This window comes from Vanacampus margaritifer, chromosome 13, assembly GCF_051991255.1.
Source record: "Vanacampus margaritifer isolate UIUO_Vmar chromosome 13, RoL_Vmar_1.0, whole genome shotgun sequence".
NCBI classification, from domain to species: domain Eukaryota; kingdom Metazoa; phylum Chordata; class Actinopteri; order Syngnathiformes; family Syngnathidae; genus Vanacampus; species Vanacampus margaritifer.
In genome coordinates this window covers 6077619-6096617 of record NC_135444.1, presented here as the reverse complement: position 1 = coordinate 6096617, position 18999 = coordinate 6077619, and the positions used below count along the sequence as shown (strand labels likewise).

At 40.1% G+C, this 18999-nt stretch overlaps 1 protein-coding gene across 9 annotated transcripts in view; it reads left to right on the top strand.

Annotated features, from left to right (window-relative positions):
* rfx2 (regulatory factor X, 2 (influences HLA class II expression)) overlaps positions 1 to 18999 on the top strand; it is a 28035-nt gene that overhangs the window by 2459 nt on the left and 6577 nt on the right. For 3 of the 9 annotated variants that reach the window (XM_077583935.1, XM_077583932.1, XM_077583937.1), the window contains exons 2-10: positions 10127 to 10238; positions 10476 to 10565; positions 12906 to 12988; positions 13218 to 13485; positions 15270 to 15344; positions 17858 to 18039; positions 18208 to 18327; positions 18473 to 18591; positions 18667 to 18785. In XM_077583935.1, the coding sequence (XP_077440061.1) occupies positions 10127 to 10238; positions 10476 to 10565; positions 12906 to 12988; positions 13218 to 13485; positions 15270 to 15344; positions 17858 to 18039; positions 18208 to 18327; positions 18473 to 18591; positions 18667 to 18785 (1168 nt within the window). The remainder of the gene's footprint in view (positions 1 to 10126; positions 10239 to 10475; positions 10566 to 12905; positions 12989 to 13217; positions 13486 to 15269; positions 15345 to 17857; positions 18040 to 18207; positions 18328 to 18472; positions 18592 to 18666; positions 18786 to 18999) is intronic. The other 6 variants (XM_077583934.1, XM_077583936.1, XM_077583939.1 and 3 more) reach the window with 3 other exon arrangements.

The following is an 18999-nucleotide window of genomic DNA, read 5'->3' as shown; positions in this document are numbered from 1 at the left end:
TCGTTTGTTAGCGGCAGCCATGTCTTGGTCGACTAACTTGTGGTGTGGAGTGCAAGCAGGTGGCAGCCGGGTTAGCCTTAGCAAAGTTAGTGCGAGTAGGGGCTCGAGTAGGCACAAACTTGTTGTTGCTGTCAGCTCGTGTCTTTCTAACACCTGAATTCAAATAGCTCAGTTCGACGACAGCTCCTCGGCTCCTGTCAACTTTTGCTTCGCGAGTAAGATCACTTAATGCCTTTAAAGGAAAATCATCAATCACGTTACCCGTTTTTACATGAAAGACGCCCAAGAAGTTGTTATGTTTCAGCTAGGTGGCGCTATAGTGTTCCTTTCCACTGCTCGGTGTTTTTCTACTCTATAAGCGTTTACACGAAAAATGTATATAATGCATATAAAGATACAAGGTGAAACCCCGTTTATCGCAAGGCGTTTCACCCAGACCCACCCCCAATAGGTGAACATTTTTATAGTTAGCCTATTTTGATATATTCTTTTAATTTCATATGCTTTAACACACTTGCATCACTATTATTCTCAAAAAGCATGCTTGCTTCAATTTGTTGGTCACATCCACAGTACTTACTGCCTTACTGTAAAATTGACACGTACTACAAAATGACAACAGAAACAAAAGACAGAAGTCTGCTAGCTTATTGATAAGATATAATGTGAAATACCACAGAGGGACTAGCGGAATTTAGCGTAGATGTTTTGGTAATTACAAACATTCAAACAACTGCTAGTTTAACACATGGGGCAGACAACAATTGACAATTCCTGATACATTTCTGATACTTCCCCAATACGGCGCAATGCAAATGCTTCCTTACGGTGAAAACAAACGGCATATTGTATTGCTTTTGCCTGTGACTGTCATACCAACCACACAGATTGTTATAGTAGTCAAACGGCAACTCATCACATTTTAAAATCAAAATAATCCTCACAAGTTCAATGAGCAGAGAGATTTCTTTCACCTAATTGACCGCCATTTTGACTTGTGATGCCAACACTATATTGCATATAAGTGATTTAAGACACAAGAGGAATGGACTTACAGTATTGAGCTTTCACCAAAGCCATCTAATGTACACTTCACATACAGCATGTTGTGGCTATGAAGTAAAAACTATGGACACCTTTAGTTTATTTAAATGCACCTCACATGGCTAATAATTGTAATATGGTTGTTAGTATAGTTTCCGTGGCCAAATGGGAACAAACTATAATCAAGTATTCAAAAAGTCCTTTAGAAGTGTGTAGAAATCTATATTTATTTTTCTATCTATTTTTTTTTAAAATTAGTTGTACAATGTGGCTGCATTTTCCTTACGTGAATTCCCCCGGGAGTCTGTTCTGTTTGTCTCCAGGGGGACAGTGATTCTAATGAAGGATCTTTTCAGAGACAGCTGTCAGGTGCTCGGTCATTTGTAATGCTGCTTACCACTGAAGCATCAAGAAGAATCTTTGCAGCATGAAAGTGTATCTAATTAAGCCCCGCTCTGAATAATCACTTGAGTCAAACTTTCAGTTGTGTAATCAGTACTGATGTACCCAATGACTTTCATTTATGCCATATGCTTTGTTAAGATTTATTTCATATTAACAGTGCACAATAATAACTAACAGTAAATTCTGTAGAGTACATTTTTATTATAAACAGAGTCTATTTGGTTCCGTTCTAAACAATAAAAGTAAAATTTACACTTGGAAGAGAGTAAAATATTCAGAGTAAGTTTTACTCAAAAGTATTGTGTATACAAGGGATTTTGCCTATCCCATGACAAAAAAACTATTTAAGATTTTTCACTCAGAAATTCTAAGTCAATTTTGCAAGGGGATATTTTGTCTAATTTTTTACTGGTTTATTAAAAAAAAAGGTACACAAGGGTTGAGGATCGAACTCATGACCTTTTTGGGAGACTGCCACTCTACCACCTGAGCTATGCCACTCCTATTGTTTGCTTGTATCCAAAAAGAAACCAAACTCTTTGAGTTTGAAAATTCCAGCTGACGAGCGATTATACTAACACACAGTAGGACCTGTGGGCTGTTTTCCCCAATCTGAAGTTGTGGGTTGTCTCCTCAACCCTTGAGTGACTTTTTTTAAAGAGACTAGAAAGTTTTGGTTGAACTTCAAATTGTTTGACTTTTGAGGTTCCACTGTATTCTGTTTGAAAATGCTCATGAACTCAGTGGCATGTCAGAATCCCTTTCCAATATCTCCCAAAAAGCTGCCTGCAAAGAAAGTCAGTTACTCCAACCCCCGATGTGTGAGTGACAATGTTATGTTTACATGGCAACTTGACACACAAATACACCCAAGTCATGGAAAGAAAGAGGAACGCAAAATGTTATTCTTTTCAATGGCAGTGGTTTAATCAGGTTATTTTCATCTCGCTGTGTGGTTAGAGTGCATATTTCTTGCTTGCAGAGGCAGGCCACAAAGAAAAAGCGCCTCAATGGGATAATTCAATTAAGTGTCGTTGATGTATGTCTTGGTGCTTGTGCTTATGATGAGCAGATTTGTTTTTCAAACTGTTGAAAATTATTTGACAGGCATGAATGCACCTTATTGGGGCGTATTATTCCCAATCCTATACGGTTCGAACCCGCGTGTGTCGTAAAGTGTAGCTCTCAGGAGGACAGCTGCAGTGGTCCCTCGGACAGCAGCGGGTGACCTGTCACAGCTTTTAGTCACATGATCTGCATGTGTGTTTGCTGATGCTGTATTTAGCTGATCTTGATGAGGCCCGCCGCAGCCCCAGGGAGAAGCGCTCGCTCCGCTCTCCAGCTTACAGATATAGAGTCAGTGTCATCAGTGTCATTGCTGTGTGCGCTCGATCGTACTAATACAACGTTGCACTTCCTAATTTGACGTCTGAACTGTTTTTGCACCCTTTGCTGTTTAGTATGAGTTTTGTTTAATAGATTTTGCCGTAACTGAAGTGAAAAGCATGTCCTCACAGACAAGAGAATGCCTTGCGGGGCTTATTAAGTGGAAATTAAGCATACAGTTTGGACGTGTTATTGTGGCAGTTTCACCATAGGAAAGAGTTTTAATTAATGTGACAGTCCCTTAAGATTCAGTGGAACTAGACTAGAGTTTACAGGATTGGAGTGATTTTGCAAATCATTGTGGGCTTCCGTTGCTAGGATACAAAGCAACACATATTGTCATATGCCAAACGTTGACACTGATTGGTACATACACTGTGGTAACAAGTTGAAACTGGTTGTGAAATGAAATGTTTTTTAGTCTGTCTCTCCTATTTGCGTGTGTGTGTCATCAGCGGGTGGAATCTTTACATTCCACCTGTTTGTATCGTGGCTACACAACTGCTAATTAAATTTCCTGCCACAAACAGCGGACAAGGCAGTGACATTTGCATTACAATGATGATTCCCTCCCCCTCCTTCTGGCAGGGATAACTGGAGCCCCCCATTCTCTCCTCACTTTTTCTTTCTTCAATGGACTTTCTGCTTTGTTGGAAGATGTTTATTCGGCTTCAAAACTTGCAACAAAGTCATCCAAAGCGTGAGCGCTCTTGCCAACAAGTAGACTATATTTTTCAAATTCTGGATCTTCCACTTTGGTTCAGGAAATCTTTCATTGGGGAGATTTATTTGAGAACAATTTGAGACCATTTCGCACTATGGGAACATCACTGTCAGTTAAAGGAGAAGTCAAGTCAAATTTTCATTTTCTTTGCAATAACAGAAAATTCTGTACAGTAAATTTTACTCAAAGTATTTTTTACTGTGTACTGGAGAACAGTAACCTTGCTCTCGCAAGATGTATTCTCGTGGTATTTGTGAGTTCACAAACTCCCGGGAATCCATCTTGTACTGCTCCCATTGATTTCCACCGATACGAACCACTGGTGGTTCGGACCAATCACAGATTGACATTGTATTTGGGGGCGGGATATGCAGCTGTGGCGAAAACAAGAAGTGGCAAAGCCGTGGGAAGAAACAAACCAAACATGGCGACATCGATGGACGAATGCGTGGACGCTGCAATTAATTCTGTTCTCGCTGAATTAGTCTCTTGTATCCGCATATCAATATTGCAAAACCGGCAATAAACCGGCATAAACTCAACGCCAAGATATCAGTTAGTCACAACAGTCAGTGATGACATTTTCATCCTTTGCCCCGTGATTAGTCGAAACAAAAGTTAGGTAGACATGCACACGATTCTGCTTCGTCCAATCAGCTCGGAGTGTTGTACAGAATGCCCCGACTTTCCCGAGCAAATCAACGCGGGGCAGTCCCAGACTCATATTGTGGAGAACTCCGTCGAGTGAAGCACAAATCAATCCGGCTATTGCCAGGCTAGGAGAATAGGACTGTCCCATGACAAAAGACAATTTTTTTTCACTCAGAAATTCTAAGTCAATTTTAGAAGGACATTTTTTGAGTACATTTTACTAGTTTATTATTATTATTATTATTTTTAAGATATATGAAATTTTACTCTGAAAAAGACTATTCGTTCCCAGTCTAAACAGAGTAAACTTTATACTTGGAAGAGAGTAAAATATTTAAAAAACAAAATACCTCAACAGGTGAGGAACAATCACAGAACCTTGAACGGCTCATTATAAAGACTCGGTTCCCATCGTTCACATTCAAGAGCCGTTCAAAAGACTCGATTCGTTTGCGAACGTCACATCACTAACAGCTGCTGACTCAGAACAGACGAAGGAGAAAAATGCCTGTTGGAGCAAAAATAACAGTTTTTAATTTATCAGCCATCAAAACACAAAAAAGAGGCCGGTGCCGATATTCATAGCTGATTATCGGCCAGGCCGATTATCGGTCCATCCCTAAAAATGTACGAAATTTCCTGTGCACTAAAAATACTTGAAGTAAAATTTACTCTGAATAGTGTCAATTTTACTCTGTTTAGAGTGGGAACAAATAGACTGTGTTCTGTTCGCCACCGCCAGTCTGAACACGGCATTCTAAATAATATTGCATTCTATGGAATATAAATTAAGCAGCAAAATCTACCTGTTTTTACCCATCTTAGAGGGCGGCCATTTTGCCACATGCTGTTGACTGAGAATGACTATGACTACGTTTACATGTAGTCAATATTTGGCTTTGGGTCAAAATTTGTTTTCTGAAACATTTGGGATAACCTGTTAACATGCATGATGGAACAGTTACACCTGTATGTGCTCAATTTGACAGCATTACGCAAATAGACGTCATTTCCTCTTTTAACACTCTACGGTCAATATAAGACATTAAATTTATGTCACTCACAACACTAAATAAAGTTTCTTCGCTGCGTTAGCATGTTTGTTTGCCTCTGCTTGAGTATTTCCGGTGGGTTTCACATATGTATGTGAGCAGATATACACACTGCGGCATTTTCGCCGTAGAGACAGAAAATAACATGAAAAGGGCGCAGAGAAATCAATGTATTCAAGTAGCAAGTGGGATGGCGCCGCGCATACAAGTCTTACCTGGACTCCAAAAGCCAAGATTCCTTGCGAACAGACAATGCCCCGTTCAATTGAGAAACTCTGAATGGGTTAATATGAACAAATATTCCAGTTACAAAAGTGCGAACCCAGGGGTGTTGTTTGTGTTTTTGCGCGTGATAACATGGCCTTTAAAAGCCGAAATACTGCCTATATTCAGGTTTTGAATGTGCTCAATCATCAGAGTGCTTAAATTCCCTGGCAATGACCAATCATGGTTCACCTGTTTTCTGGGTTTTGGTCAGTGTATCAGTGTGTTTTAATTATTAGCCCAAATTTCAATGGCTGTCAATTATAAGTGGATTTTGTCAATTCAATCTCCCGTGAATAGCAGGGGTGCATAAAGAATATAACTTGTAGGGTGGGGGGGCAATTTAACAAGTGTTGGCTTGACTGAAAATTGATAGTATTTGTGAGATGTGATGGACAGTATGTTGACTCTTATCATTTTGTGCTTTTTGGCCATCTGGAACATCTGGTGAGCAGCAACATGTGTTGGTAATGTTCTGTGAATTTAATCTTGGATTTAATTTGCTTGACACAATCACATTTTCTATTGAATTATCATTCATAAATAAGTTAGCAAGTATTTCATGAAACATATTTGTGTGAGTTACAACAGACTTTAAAAACAAGTTTCAGGTGTGTCCCGCTTCAGGCTACATCCCAATATGCGTAGTAGTGAAGAGGAGGTGGGCGGGGTGTAGTGACTTGACAGGGTAGTTCTAGAAATCTGGAAAGGGTTAGAAGCGGTACAGCGGTGGGGGAGGAAGTTGCTAGTGTAGAGCTTGGGCAAACGCACCGTCGCCATAGCAACAGTTTGATCTGGCTGTGACTGTCAGGGCTGCAGTGCGCATGGTGACGGAGTGGCCAGGTTGCTGATGACCTGAGGTGGGGAGGTGACAGTCGAAGATTTTTTTTTGGGGGGGGGGGGGGTGGGCTGATTTGCTCCGACTGACTCCCCTGCCATCTGCACCCCTACGAGCCACTGCGATTGGATTAGCCATGAATTAATGAGACGGCTTAAAAAACAGCCTCTTTTGTGCAAATCGCCATCATCTTAATGCAGGCTTTTGTGTGAGCGTGTGCACGTGTAATTTCATGAAATCAAAGTGCTCCCTTGCAGGCCCCAGCTGTAATCTGCTTGAATTAGAAAGTTATTGATTGAACACATGGAATTCCCAAATATAGAATATCCTCACCAGCAACCTGTTTCTCATTAAACGTGTCTGCATTGATGTCTGTATTCAAATTCAACAAGTGTCTGTTCCTGTTTAAACAAAAACAACAAACTCCTCAAACGGTTTGACTATTCTGTCTTGGTGCAAGTAACTTTGGAGAGATCTGACTTTGCTTTGGTTAGTGTTCAGTTGGCATGAATGTAAAACAACCTTGAAGAATAGGCTGTTTTACACTTGATTACTTAAACATTCCTCCTTCCTGCCTCCGACCACCACAGAGCGCTCCTCATCCTGTCCTCTTCAATCAAGTCTAAAGCAGCACAAAGTCTACACATTTTTTAATAATAGCACCACAGGAATAGCTGCGTGTCTCCCTGTGTCTGAAATTAATAGCTTACATAGTGTTTATTGTTGTAAGTTTCTACTTAGTGTGAGAGAGACGGATCAGGTGGGGGGATGGCATTGTTTGGTTTGGGAAGTATTCTGTTGGTTGCATAGCAACAGGCTCCTGGAAACGGGAGTGGACGTTGTTGCCCCTGGCAACGGTTGTTGCTCTGCAAACAATGTGAGCCAGTGCAAACACGAGCCAAGACTGTGAGCGCCTTCATTTAATTGAACATCTGTATGTGTTTTTCTCTGATTGAGTCCTGTTCAAGTTTGAACTGTCAGATGCACATGTTTAAATCTTGTCTGCATTAGAGGCTGCAGAATTGGTGACCTTTTGTAAGCCTTATAAAATACTTTTTATTTTTTAAAGCATTTTTTAAAACTCTGAAAGGCTGTTGTTTTATTTTAAGTTGTCATCCAGCATTGGCATGAACATGTCTCACGGACCTTTCATGAAAAGCTGCTCGTGTGGAAGAGAATGTGTTGGGCTGGAGGCGTTGAGGCCTCGCCCCAAACAGCAGGCCATCCACAGGAGCATTTTGCAGTCATGTTCTCCCATCTCCTGCAGTGTTGCACGAGTTACCAGGCGGGAAGTTTGCATGACTTTTCACCTCCTGTGACACCCTCCCCTATGATTCCATTTTCCTTTTCTTTCTTTTTTTAAACGCAGCCAATTTGGCACACTTCCTTATACTCTACTTATTAAATCCGGCACTTGAATGGGCATGCTCTTTTTAAATGCATGAAATAAGCCAATCCGCTTTTCAGGCTTTAGGGATTTTACTTTAAAATCAGTTTTGAAGATCTATAGCGGGGTATTTGTTGCTAGCATATTTAGAACTTAATTTACACTCTCTGCAAATTCCATTCCTTAGGATGTTGAACAAGAAGCGCAGCACTTTTACTTTTTGCGGTTTACTCTTTGTTGGCATACATAAAAGAATAAAGGAGTAAAAAATGTTAATGTAAAAATGTAAATTGACGTGAAACACACGCGCGCACACACACACACACACACACACACACACACACACACACACACACTGATATTTCAACATACTCTTTCAGTCTATTAGTCATGGCTTGTTCTTGCGGAAAAGCCAGTGGTGGCACACCCACATCATGTATTGTTTTCGATCTTGAAGATGACATACTTCCCCCTCTGCTGAGTCCTCACTATTGCAAAGTACTCTCCTACGATTCTGTGGATTATTAATGGCATGGACACTTTGTGTGATTAATTATAATGAAAAGTTCCCCAGCCCCAAACCCCAATTTAAGATAGCAGACAATATACTCAAGTTTGTTTTAAATCACATTGTAGAAGAAGAGTTAATATCACAATAGTCCTTGGTGTTGTCATCAGAATCACTCAGTTATCATGAACATTTTCTTAATCTTAATAGAAGCGACCAAACATTTTCACACATACTATTTTAGATAATTTTTTTCTCCATTGTATATATGTGATTTTGGCATGTCCCATACACTGCTCTGCTAATTACAGTGTAGGGCTGGGCGATCATAGACATAGTAATAATCACAATTACTTTGATATTGAAATCAAGAATTAAAAAGATGATTATTCATTGATTTCAAAGCTTTGTGTTTATTCAGCTTCTAGAACTCAACTATAGAAAATAAATTAGTAACAAAGTAAAATAATAGCCATAAAAAATACATTAACAGTTGTTCCTGCTGTGCATGTCTTGGCCTCTTGGGGCAGTGTGGTCCCCTGCATGCAATAAAGAGTGGAAGAAGAAAGTTGAACATCAGCTTTATTAATAAACAAATTTTTTCACAGTTTTTATTTTATTTTAAGAATAAAATACATATTTTATTATTGCTATTTTACATGTATGCCTGATGCAACTATAGCATTTGTGTGTGAATATCTGGTATGTGAAGAAATAGCGTTTATCAACACTATTATCAAAAATGAAATATATTAAGAGCATGCATTTTGTCCATACCTAAAATAGCTTTTTTTTGGTCATACATCTGGTTTGGAAGTGTATTGTCCGAGGTTGCACCCCCGAATAGCACTGATGAAAAATCGTGGCCCCCTCCAGCATTTAAGTTGCCCATCACTGACCTACACAGAACACACATTGTCCAACCGGTCTTACTGCCTTTAATACCGCTCATTAAATGAAAGCATCCCAACCCACCCTAGAGCATCTTCATTGCCTTCCTCCCCCACTCTTTGCAGTCACACTCCAAAGTTCTTGAAAAAAAAGAAAGGCGGAGGTTGGTGGGTGGGGGTAAGGGTGAACAGGGAGGGAGGAGAGGTTTGAGTTGGGGGTGGTTGCCATGGATTCTTCACCATGGCAACCAAAATACGTTTGCAAAGCATTGAGGAATTTCCTCACATCAGCTGGATTATTTGGGCCCTAAGAGAGTACCTCTGGTTCCAAACAAGCGCTGGATATCATCAGGACCCTGTTTGGCCCTGCAGATCCGTTGTCATTTTCATCCCTTCATTTCATTATACTTTTTTTTGAAGGGAAGTTTTTTTTCATACTCCCCATTGTCATTTGGATCATCTCATAGCCCCCATTGCTCACACTTTTTCCCACTTTGCCTTTTTTTCAGTGGGCCTTTGTGTCACTGTGTTTTCTGTCTGTACTTTTTCTATGCAGTGCACATTATTAGCCAAAAGAAAGTTGAGTGGCCCCTTTTGGTTTGGTCAATAGGAAGCAGCCAAGTTTTTTTTCCTTCCCTCAAGGAACTTTTATTTTTACTGTAAAATACCTGCCCGAGTGTGTACTGTCTGGAGAGTTTAAATAACACATTCTATAGTGTAGTTGGGCTGCTTCGTTTGCTAGTGATTAAGGCTAAAGGTTAGTCTCATTATATCAGCTGAAAGTGCTGAACCACAAACTCCCCTTAGGTCGTTTTTGGAGTGTCCCTATCAGGGGAAACACGACTAGTGCTTGCCAGAAAACTTAGAAAGCAGTAACTGGAGTGACAAGTCACAGTTGAAAATGGAATCTTTCATGAATTCTTGTTTCTCCAAACCCCTTTTCTCTTCTCTTGCTTGATCCTGGCCTCCCTACAAAGCAGCATGCAGAGCTCCGAGGGCGGCTCCGACACTTCGCCCAGCGTGGCGGCGCTGCGGACGTCATCATCAGCCCAGGCCCCCGTGGTACAGCCTGTCCCAGCCTCCCAACAGGTAGGATGCTAACACAAGCCGGCTGGCTAGAACTGGACTGTTACGGAATACGACATTTTGGAAGCCAGGCCAGGCCTTTTGTTGTCGTAAATGATCTAAAAACACCTGTCTATAAATAGGAATGTTTTTTCCCCCATACTGTTTTCCGTTTTCTAAGGAATGGAATCTGTTGGGGACAATATGGCCATGTGCAACATGCATACCTTTGTAATGGAGATATGTCTTGTATCTACACAGAGAGCGCTGGTACAAACCACAGGCTCAGTTCAGAAGGGAGGACAAGTACAGCAGCTTTCAGTATCCAGGGCTCAACAGGTGCCTCCACAGGTACACAGTGCTGTACATACAAACACAGTGCTGTGAACGACGTAGTCATATACCCACTGGCCCTTAAACTTCTGATACCGAGCCTTATGTTCTTCATGAGCAAGGCCACAAATGTATATGAGTAGTATGTTGGCAAAGTATTATTTGTATTTATATTAAATTGGGGTCAAACTTTGCATTCAGGTTAGACTGTGAGGATGACATATTGAGCACATATCGTTCTGCTCATGGCCTTGCAGTCAATTATTAACTGAAAGCTGCTGATTGAAAGCTGAATGCTTACTCGAGCTTTCTTTGCTCACAAGTGTCTTTCTCTGGCTGAGCCTGGCCCACTGCCTGTGTCTTTGCACCACGCATTGGTTCTTGGAAATCTGTTGGGATAGTTGTGTTATGATGAGGGTCTTGGCATGCTGGCTGCACAATTCTTTTGCTGCCATTTTTGTCCACACGACATACACTGAGAAATGGCATCAGGCTTAGCTGCACATTTTTGCGCATGAAAACTGAGTTTTCTAACTTTTGTTGGTAGCTTTTCACACACACGTGCCTAAATATTTCCCAGCAGAGCTACTTGCATGAACGCCGTCTTACTAGCTTCACTGTCACTTCTTCTGTCTACGAGGCAACAGCCTTCTTTTTCTTTTGGGAATGAACCGCACTGTTTGCACACCAATTGAAAAGCTGCTTTTTTTAAGTTTAAATAATAACCACTCTGTTTATTTTTCGATTTTAAAGTTGGTATTTTATTGACGCTTTCATACGGAACTGCCAATGTGGAGTAATCATTTTTCTCTGGCAAATATTATTTGTAAATATGTTTTAACGTATTTGTAAATACATTTAAATGTATTTGTAGGTTCAAACCACTGATCTGTGTATATTACTGGATAGCCGATAGGCCAAGACTTTTGAAGCCACGGCGCGAGGCCACCATTTTACTCCCAAGAAACGTTTCTCGGCATACGATCCTATACATTTACAGTATCAAAATTGGAAAATATTTGAGACAGTACTTAGTAGAAGCAGCATTATTTATGATGTTTTAAATTTGTTAAACAAGAAGACTTCAGACATTTTACAACTTGCCTTAAATACATGTATAAATTATATGCTTAATGATGTTTGCAGGAGGAAACCCCCTTCACTCCCGGCTGTTTTGCTGGATTTTGACTGATTTAACAGAATATTGTGTTCTATTACTATGAAAACATGGAAAAAAGTATATTTCTACATGTGTCCGTTTTGAAGCAGTTAGCATTAGGATATAGCTAAGTTTCCTCATTATTAACAATTTTTTTTAAAACACTGGGGAAAAATGCTTTTTTGCAACATGGCCCTGGTTGATCTCTTATACTCTGCTGCCACCCGCTGGCTGTTTTTTGTAATATCTACCATCTCTTTAAGCGAACTCTTAAGGTCAGAGGCTGCATCAAAGCCTTCCGTATGATCTAGCATTAAAAAAAAACATTTTTTTTGGAGCAAACAAGTTAAAGAATAATAACCTCTGCCAAATCTAATATTAGGGTCTAAGGAACTGAGCGATTAAAGAAAAAGGGGGTCTTCAAAGCAGCACATACCGTCCACTTGTTAAATGTTATTTATTTTTTTCCTTGTTAAATAATAATGACCCCAGCCTTATACTACGAGCTGTATATATCTGTACGTATAGTAACTTTATACAGTAGTCTGCTCGCGAAATGGGAGAAGTAAGATGGCCGCCCTGTGGCTTCAACGGCTTTCACAGGGGTGTATGGGCTATCAGCTACCAGTCATATATTCAGATCAGTGGTTCAAAAATACTTGTTGGCTAAATGCTAAAAATTCAGCATTTTTCCCCTAATGCCACAGGTTATTGACTTGCGCATGCAGAAGTTAAAAGATATTTTCTTTTTTAGCATTTGACCTAGACTATAACAATATGTTGGAAAATGCAGTAAAGAAACATTGTTTATTCAGAATTTGTATGATTTATTATTATGTCTTTTCCCATAATTCCACAGGGTACCTTATGGGGAAAAAAGGTTACGTTTTTAACATTTAGCCTACAAATACGTTTGTATGTATTTAAATACATTGAAGCGTATTTTCCAGTCAAAAATGTTTACAGTACTCCACATTAGCAGTTCCATGCTTCTGTAATCTCATGCAAGAAACCAAACAAGCTTTCATTTTGATGACAGAATTCAACAACAAAAAAATGGTAGACTTTTCCCACTGAATATAATTATAAATGGCTAAAAGCACACAGTGTGGGTACTTGACACTTTCCACTATGGTTTATTAAAAAAAAAAAAAAAGTTTAAAATTGCTCTGCTTTGATTTTGTGTTTATTCTTTGTAGGTGCAGCAGTCACAACATGTCTATCCGTCGCAGGTGCACTATGTGGGGGAAGGTGGAGAGGCTGTTTACACAAATGGAACAATGTAAGTGTTGTTGCATCACTTCACATTTACAGTGTTGTTACACATTGAACAAAATAAATACCAGCAAGCATACATGATAGCACTGTATCATCTATTACTTCTTAGCCTTGAGTACACGCATTCATTTTCATGTTAACTTGATATACTTCACTAGAGAGATTTTGCACTTTACGATTTTCATTGTGAGCGGATGTCCTTGCTGCATGCTAACCACAGTGATTCCTCCCAGTCGTACGGCCTACTACAACCCGGAGGCTCAGTTGTACGGACAGAGCAGCGGGGGGCCGTACTTTGACTCGCAGGCCGGCGGAGCTCACGTTGCCACCGTGGTCTCCTCTGCCAGTGGCGGGGTGCCTCCTCATAGCATGGTGGGCATCGCCATGGACGTAAGCAGCAGCCATATCATCTCCAGCGGCAGCACCTATTTGATCCATGGAGGAAACATGGAAGGAAGCCGCAACCATATATCGCACTCCTCTCGTTCGTCTTCAGCCATGGTGAGCAACATGTAATCAGCTTTCTCGTAGCACTTTGTCCATGCCAGTGCGATAATAATAACACGAAAAACTCAGGGGGTGTTGCTGGTGTTTAAGCAAATTATAATGTGAGCATGCGTCACCATGTAATTGTAATGTGACGCATTTTGGCCACAATCTTGATTACCACATTGAGGATGTGCTGGAACTTCTTTATTTGATTTCGGGCAATATACAGTAACTCGAGAAGGTCCTTCCAAAATTTTCCCATTGGGCGGTATTGTGCCCCATTTGGGGCTTTTTGATGTGTTTTATCAAAGAGAAAGCAGGGGAAAAAATACACTTAGGTAGCTGAAATTTCAAGAGGATTGTTAAAACATGTATCGGTTCAAAATGGCACCAAGCGGTAATTTGTAATTTATTGCAAATGGGAGAGAGAGATTTATGCTATGTTTCTTCATGAAATGACCCATTTTCGTCACATTGACTGCCATCATAAATCAAGTTTTTTTTTTAATGTACTGTAAACCTGATACGTTAAAAAGAAATTCTCGTGATTACTGATACATTTCCTTAATTGAGTCTCAGAGGCATGAAAATATAGAAGTTGGGGCGGTGAGTTTTCAGTAAAACTGTCATTGTCAAAAAAACAGGCAAGAATAAAAAATTCTATTATAATTTATTGACTTTTTCAAGGCTCTAATTGTGCCATATGAAATACACCAATTAGATTTTTTAAAAATATATAAATATATATCCAGCATTATTAGTTTTGTTCATAGCACAATGCTGTTTATATTGCCCGTTGAGGGCATCAAAAAAAAACATATGTATGGATAGGTCTAATTACACTGAACATTTTGAGTGGTTGAAAGTGAAAATATATTCATAATTGACTTAGTTATCACACTTAAAGAGCATAGCCCAGTTTAGGCTCAAAATACTGCCAGGCTAGTTAAAGCAAAACACCACCCACAGGTAAACTGCTGTAGCATCCTTATGACAGTGGCAGAATAGTCTATCCCGTTCCGAAGGGTACCCTGGGGATGTAAAGGTGGCAAACATTACAGCAGCTCGAGTTGGGCCATCCCGCACAGCCTGTAAAATCGGGACACTGGCTTGAATAATTCAGCCATGCCTTGTTTCAGAGGTTTTCACAGGCACTTGAGCGCCCTGCGAAACAAAGCAACCCCTGGGGCTCATTACCATTTGGCCAGGAGCCCTCGGGAGCATTCTTAGGGCTTGGAACGATGCCTCTTCTTTTTTTTTTTCTTTCTTTTACTTCTGTCTCCAGTTTGGCTGCGGTAGCACGTCTTTTCTTCGGGACTTGATTTCTTCCTCCAGCTCAAATGAATGTCGCTATCACTTTACCAATCAAAGATAAAATCACTTAATGCACTCTGTAAATAGTTCCATACAGTATGTTTGTGTATTTGGGGGTTTTGTGTTCCAAAGGCATTGTTGTGGTACTTGGGGGTGGCACTGCTGACCTATTGTCTCTGAGCTTGATGTGACCTGTGCCCCTGTTTGTGGGTCCTATTTGCATACATTAAAGTTTCTGACTGGCAGCCAGAGCCAACTAAACTCGGGGTCCCTTGATTTGCATGCTTTTGTTTGGCAATAATGTTTTTTGCGGCAACTGACTGATTTGAATGGAAATGCAGATATCTGGCTGCTTGCTAACAGTCTTATTTCCCTGTTTTAATGTACTCTTGCTTATTTCTGACTTTTTTTTTTATCTTTCTCTTTTGCCTCCTCCCCCCTCCTGTGTCCAACGTTTTTTTGCATGCTCCTTCTTTCTTTAGCTTGAAATGGCGATTGAAAACCTCCAAAAGTCTGAAGGAATTGCAAGTCACAAAAGCAGCCTGCTCAACAGCCATGTAAGTCCATCTGGAAGTTTCTTTGAAATGGACATGAGAACTTGTGAGGGGGGTGAAATCTGTGGCTGATCCTGTAGGCGGTGTGTTTTGACTTGCATTTGCGAAGTGAACACGCCACCTACTGCTACGGCTTGACTGACAGCACTTTCCCACTGACATGTGTTATTGTTCCAATATTATCCATCCCCAATTTGCTTTCATTTGCTGCCACTTTCAAAAATCTTTTACACTATACTCTGCATGGATTTACTGTATGTACTTATCCCCTAAATATTTGTGTGTTGATGTAAAAGTGGTGCACTCAGGCTCATAACAAACAGCCTGTCCAGGTTCTTTATGATGAAGAATGCTTCGACAACTTGGATGCATACACGATCATTAAATGCACCAGTGAGTCTGTATTTCACAGACAAATCACAATGGCAAAATGTTGTTTTGTGATGTGTAAAGGCTCATATATGTACATCAGGATCAGTACTCCTTATGACATATGAAATGAGCCTCTAGACCGTTGTGCAAGAAGAAATCGTAGCAATCCAGGAAATATTTTGGCTGTATAAGATAGTTGCTAGAGCAGTAACTTAAGTTCAATTTCAAATGTTTTCACTTTTTTAGGATGTTTTATTTAAACAGCTTATCAATGAACACTCAAGGGGTTGATAATACCAAATCACTCCAAAAAAAAAAAAACACAACATTTTAGCCAAACAGATTTAAATGAAACTTGGTGTACTTGTTGATAATGATAGCACAAGACTAAATTTCAAATTTTAGGTCAGTCGGAGCAGGGGTTTGGGGTGGGAGCTATGGCCTGCCAAATTTTTTTATTTTTTAGCAAAAATGGGTTTAGCATCCTTTGAATCCTTACATCTCGGGAGCTTCTGGGTCATTTAGGAGATTGGTGCATATTTTAGTCACCTTTTAACCTTTTGATTTAGCTGGTCTTGAAATTGACCTTGTGAGGGGTTTGAAATCTGTGGCTGATCCTGTAGACCGGGGATCTGCAACCTGCGGCTCTGGAGCCACATGTGGCTCTTTAGTCCCTCTCCTGTGGCTCATTGTGGATCTCTCAAAAAAACAAACAAAAAAAACTTAGTAGAAATTATTTTATTTTTTATAATACATATTTTTTGATAAAGTATTCTTCAAATGAATTAATGATTTAGATAAAAACTGAATAATTAAATATTTTAAAAAAATGTCAACAGTCCAAATTTTTAAGTCGCCAGAAAAAGAGACGAAAGGTAGATGAAAACGTTTTTAAAATTACCTAAAAATGTCCAAAAAGGAAGAGGAAACGCAGAAAACTACCATATAATGTCCATGAAATTGGCCAAACTGTCCGAACATTTATTTTAAAGAAGGCAGAAAAGAAAATGTTTAAAATGTAACAGTAAAATGTCAACAACAAAAAGACGAAATTTCGAAAATTACCATATAATGTCCACAACATTGCCCCCCCCCCCCCCCCCCAAAAAAAAAAGCAGAAAAAATGATTTAAGAAAAGGCAGGAAAGAAAATGTTCAGAAAGTATCTATAAAATGTCAAAAAACAAGAAAGAATCCCCAAAATTACCATAAAATTTCTACAATTGATAGCAAAAAAGGCAACAAAAAAAGCGCCATAAAAACAACCATAATTTAGCCATAAAATTGTCAAAAAGTAAGAAATTTGACAGAAAGGTAGAAAAGTCTAAAAATGTATGAAAAACAAAAATTACACGTACACAAAAAAAAATGGATGCTGTATATTTTTCTGTTATGTGTAGCTCAAATTAGCACTGTCTTGGGCCCTCAGTACATCAGACTAACGCTAATTTACTGTTTCCTTCATCACAATCTTTAAAGTATTTTGGCTCCTGACAGATTTTTGGTTATTTATTTGGCCTACAATGACTCCTTTGACTGTAAAGGTTGCCGACCCCTGCTGTAGACTATACCAAATTTTTCATGAAATGTCATCTCTCATATGTTCTCAAAAACACAAACGTTATTGAGATGTAGTTTTTTGAAAGTATCCATATGTTCAGACATTCAAAGAATTTTCAATAAATATTCAACTTTCAAGGCAGATTTGGAATCCTTGTTGAATTCCCTTCCCAACAATACCTGTTTTATGAAGATTCACCCAGTAGTTGCTGAAATAGGGTTAAAAGGAAGGTGGCCACGCCCCTTTTTGACGAAAATGTCAAAATTCTGCGGCCCGTAGCAAATAAACAAACAACTCCATGTCAAAATGATGGCAGAGGATCAGGTCTAAGATCTGTGTCATATATCAGTCATCCTCAGACGACATATGTCGTGGTTTAGGGCGGCATGTGAATTACATGTGCAAGTCACCCTCAGTGACATGATGGCTGCAAATTGTGCAGTAATGTTGACTGAAAACAGACATGGCAGGTGTTTGTGGCTATGCATCAATCTTTCCTTTGCTGTGTGTGTGTTTCTTACCTGCTCTTCTACGTTGCACATTTGCTCCGTCAGCTGATTCCGATTTTTCTCTTGTGCGTTTAGCTCCAGTGGCTGCTGGACAACTACGAGACGGCGGAGGGTGTGAGCCTGCCCCGGTGCTCCCTCTATAACCATTACTTGCGCCATTGCCAGGAGCAGAAACTGGATCCAGTCAACGCCGCCTCCTTTGGCAAGCTCATTCGCTCCGTGTTCATGGGCCTCAGAACCCGGCGACTCGGAACCAGGTACAACTAACGTTTGACTTTGTCCTTCTTCCCCCATGAAAGCCGATGCTCCCGATAACAGTAATCAAGTAGCGATGTAACAAGTATGATGATGCTTTTCGACATTAGCGACGTGCTAATGACCACCATTACGCTGATGACATGCTTTGGGGCTTTTGACTCTTCCAGAGGCAACTCAAAGTATCATTATTATGGCATCCGGGTGAAGCCAGACTCGCCGCTAAACCGGCTGCAAGAGGACACCCAGTACATGGCCATGAGGCAGCAGCCTGTCCACCAGAAACAAAGGTAACCATTCTTCTTCCTCGAATCCATCCTTCTCATGCAACGATGTCAGCTTAATTTTATTTGGGGATTCTGTTCCACGTGCAGTAGTCGTCAACTGTGATGTCCATTTTTATTGTCATCTTAAACGAATGTCCTGCATGTGTAGGTTCAAACCTCTGCAGAAGGTGGACGGAATGCCTGACAACCTGTGTGTGAACTCACATTGTAACAACACTCCGGAACAATCTGTCGCAGCTCAGAGCCAACACCATCAGCAGTACATAGGTCAGTGCGTGAGAAGATGTGATCATTATTAGGTTAGAAACAACAACAAGTGGTCAATATGTGTGCTTGGTGCAGACACCGCCCACAGCTTGCCCGAGTTTCCCGCTCTTGACGTAGGCACGCAACCTCTGCCAGAGCACATCAGCATGAACGACATCAAGAAGCTGCAGACCCTCTACAGAGATCACTGCGAGGTAGGTGGCGGCCAACGGCAAGCCTTAAATATTTTTTATTTTTGTACTAATAGCACTTTTGATTTTATATTTTATATTTTTGTGTGTAAATACATGTAAAATAACTATGTTATGTATTTATGTAAACAGTTCAATCAAAATAGCCTCGCTGCGTCTGCACATGCTCTGTAAATGTATGCAAATGCATTGTGAAGTCGTCGTTTCTGAATTTCAA